General features: G+C 35.4%; 1 protein-coding gene across 2 annotated transcripts; it reads left to right on the forward strand.

Annotated features, from left to right (window-relative positions):
- The first annotated feature begins 601 nt into the window (after window positions 1-601).
- LOC112521177 (probable DNA double-strand break repair Rad50 ATPase) lies at window positions 602-3,349 on the forward strand. 2 transcript variants are annotated; one of them, XM_025129886.1, is made up of 4 exons: window positions 602-1,117; window positions 2,479-2,589; window positions 2,725-2,805; window positions 3,033-3,349. In XM_025129886.1, the coding sequence occupies exons 1-4, from the start codon at window positions 866-868 to the stop codon at window positions 3,108-3,110; spliced, it is 522 nt and encodes a 173-aa protein (XP_024985654.1). In that variant the 5' UTR covers window positions 602-865; the 3' UTR covers window positions 3,111-3,349. The 2 variants fall into 2 exon arrangements, with proteins under 2 accessions (XP_024985654.1, XP_024985655.1); XM_025129887.1 differs by having other exon boundaries at window positions 3,036-3,349.
- Window positions 3,350-3,700: the final 351 nt, after the last annotated feature.

The following is a 3,700-nucleotide window of genomic DNA, read 5'->3' on the forward strand; positions in this document are numbered from 1 at the left end:
TTTATAATATAATATAGATAATTTAATATATCATATAAATTAATAAAAAATATATAAACACTTATTAAGATAAATTAGTTATTTTACTTACGGGTCGTTTACCAAACACTTACCCGGTAAGTGTTTATTGGTAAAATTTAACACTATTATTTACATATCGGGTAAGATTTTAGTCCACCAAAACGACATCTTATGCAACAATTTATCCGGTAAGCGCTTACCGTGGTAAGAGGCGTCGCCCTCACTTACCGGGTAAGATTCATGGTTTTTGTCTCGCTTTTACCATATAAGATTTTTGATTCTTACTATATTTATCCAATAAAATAACAGGACTTGATAATCATTTACTCAAATAAGTATTTGGTACACCACACTTTACTCTATTTTATCCACCACTAAACAAATATCTTATTTCGTCGTGTCTTATCTCTCTAGACACCAAATAAGTAATAATATTAAAGCCATGGAATTTGTGGTGGGGGTCGACTTTAAATTTTCCATGGATATTCATATCGAAATGTTTCCGTTGGAGATCCATGGGCAATTTGGTCATTCCACTTGGTAAACATATACATACATCCCCATACATGCATACACACGCAATACAGGCTAGCAAGACCTCTTCCGTTCCTTTTCTCTCTCTCTCTCTCTTTGGTTTGTGGGGCAACTCAGCTCGTAACTTTAAGCATCAAGTCCTGCCTTCTTAACCCATCAAGAAGAGAAGAACCAATAAATCGAAAACATAGAGGGGGGAAAAGCAAAAACAGAAAAAATTAGAGAAATTAAGAGAGGGATTAGAGGAAGAAGGAGGGTTTTTTGCTTTTTCTGGTTGAAGAAAAAGACCGAGAAAGAACCAGAAAAAGTAATGGCTACTCAGACAGAGAAGCAATCGAGTGAGCAGCTTCAAACACTGATGCAGGCTGGTCAAATTTCAGGGAGTTTAAGTTTCAGTGGGTTAATGTCTAAAGAAGATGAAGAGATGTCTAAATCTGCTCTTTCTACTTTTAAGGCGAAAGAGGAAGAGATCGAGAAGAAAAAATTAGAGGTTAAAGAAAGAGTTCAAGCTCAGTTGGGTCGTATTGAAGAAGAAACCAGACGTTTGGCTTCTATTCAAGAGGTTTGACTGTTTTTTTTCCTTCGACCTTCTTGTTCGCTGAATTTCTCATATGGGGTTTTCTGGGTTTTTAATTTGGGGTTGTGGGTTGCATATGATTTGCTCGATTTCGTAAGTGTTTAGAGTTCATTTTTTTACAAAACCCAAATTAGGGTTTCTTCCCTTTCTTAAGGCATAACTTTGTTCTAATGTTTCTTCAGTGTGTTATCAAGAAATTAAAGTAAAATGCTATGCTTTTATTTTTCTTTCTAAATTCGCTTCTTTTTTCAAAGCAAAACAATTAGGGCTTCTTTTGAGAAATCATAGAATTTTTTCTTTCTGATTTTGTTTTCATCTTGAACAAAATTGTCATTTCGATCTGTCGTCGCTTACTGTAAATCTAAAGGGTTGGTTTTGAGATGTAAATTTAGGGTTTCTTATGCACCTCTCATGATAAGATCTGTTCTCTGCTCCCTTTTTCTGTAAAAACTTGAAATAACATTGTTTCTTTTGGGGGAAATTGGGTTTGTAGTTGTTCAGGTTGATTGTGTCTGGACATCAACAGAAGTGTTTAAAATTTGTGATAGATCTATGTCAATTCTGCTTGTAGTTATATGATATGCATTGATAAAATGAATGCTATTTGGATTGCAATCAGCCACTCAAATTGTAAATGGTCTTGGAAAATTTATTCCTTTATATGATTTAAAATTTCATCCCAAGATCCGATGTCTCCAACTTTATCCCACTTTTCCCCCTAAATTGTACCAACTCTATCCCCCAAAATAATCCACTTTTGATTCTTGATATAGATGTTTTCAGTGCATTCCATTTGAATTTGAAGTTCAAAATGATGTCCTTTTTGACAATTGATGCAAAAAGTCAAAATTGATGTCTTCTTTTAGACTAGAAACCACCCAGAAGTCTTTAGCAAGTTATATGGCTTGTTTATGAAAGCCAGGTGATATGTGTCTCCATCTCCATAAAAGTTCAATCTTTTATACCATTCAGCCATTCTGAATCCAACCCAAGTGGTAATTCACTTGAATCTGGTGCCTTTCAAAACACATTTTTATGGTTTCAGTCCAGCTAGGTGCTATCAGCTCTCCATGTGGTGCCAGATACACAGTTACAAAAAGAAAATTAACTACCCCCACCACAACCCATTCTACCTTTCCAGCACACAAATGTCTGAATGAATCTAGATCAATTTTCATGATGATGATTTGCCTTCAAGATGAAAAAAGAGCTAGTGTGTTAGGTAATATGGGGATTGGTGTGAAGTTGGTGGTGTTAAGTGTACATAATTGTTCAATTAGTATTACAATTTATACAAGCCATCACATGAGGTTTTCTGAAACTAACTTATGGCAATCCATCATCAGGAACTTGAAGCTCTAACAGATCCCATGAAAAAAGAAGTTTCAGTTGTTCGTAAGAAGATTGATTCCGTCAACAAAGAGTTGAAGCCATTGGGACAGACCTGCCAGAAGAAGGTATCTTGTCTTAACACACATTGGCCTTCCAAGATTGAAAAACAAACTGATCCCTTAACAAGTGTTAAGATTGAATATGGCAGTTGGTATGATGAGATACGAGTATTTGACCGAATTCTTTTTGATTTTTGGCAGGAAAGAGAGTATAAGGAAGCATTGGATGCTTTCAATGAAAAGAACAAGGATAAAGTGCAATTAATTACAAGATTGATGGAGGTTGGTGTTATATTTTCTCCAGGAAGGTGTCCCAGCCTCTGCCTGGACCAATTCCGGCAAATTGTGACTGCAATAAATCAACCTGATATAAACTTGTTATGTATACCTGGAATCGAACTCTGGGCGGATGGGATATTCCACCACATTCCCGTGCCCGTTTTCATGATCATAAATGGTTAGTTTTTGAAAGAAACGATTACTGACTGTATTTTTGGTTGTTGGTTAAGCAGCTGGTGGGCGAGAGCGAGAAGACGAGGATGAAGAAACTGGACGAGCTGAGTAAGAGCATCGAAACCATACAATAAGTTAATAAAATGGAAACAGAAACAAAAACCCGATGGTGATGGTGATCTGGTAAGTAGGTTTTGTGTGATGTGGTTTGGTTGTTACATATGGGGTCTGATATGAGATCCTTTTGCTCTTGGTTTGGTTGGAATTTGTTATTTTTGTTTTGGTTTGAATAGTTGTATTTTGGTGTTATGTAGGGGTGTAAAAACAGCTTTGGTTTCGATTTTATCCTAATTATTATTCTTTCTTAAAATTACCTACGATCTTACCCAAAAGAGTACCTTAAAAAAATCTGCCATTAATTGTGTCACGTGCAGTTTTGTGTACCCATAATCATGCAAAGTTGTTACCATTTGGATCAAGTACACAAATTAACTTTAAGAATTTAAATCACTATTTGTGATTTCAGTTTCTATTTTAGTGAATAAAGATTCTCCGTTCATTTATTGAAGTAGTTGCTTGCTTTTTCTTAATTGTGTTTTTTACCCATTTGTTTGTTCATTCTTATTTCAATTCATTTCGTTCTACGTTACCTCTGGTTGTTGGTTACTGTCACTAATGTTCTAAAGAACGTAACGTGTTATGGCGGTGTTATAGTGTGCCAAAA

This window comes from Cynara cardunculus, assembly GCF_001531365.2.
Source record: "Cynara cardunculus var. scolymus isolate 2C chromosome LG 11, CcrdV1, whole genome shotgun sequence".
Lineage (NCBI taxonomy): Eukaryota > Viridiplantae > Streptophyta > Magnoliopsida > Asterales > Asteraceae > Cynara > Cynara cardunculus.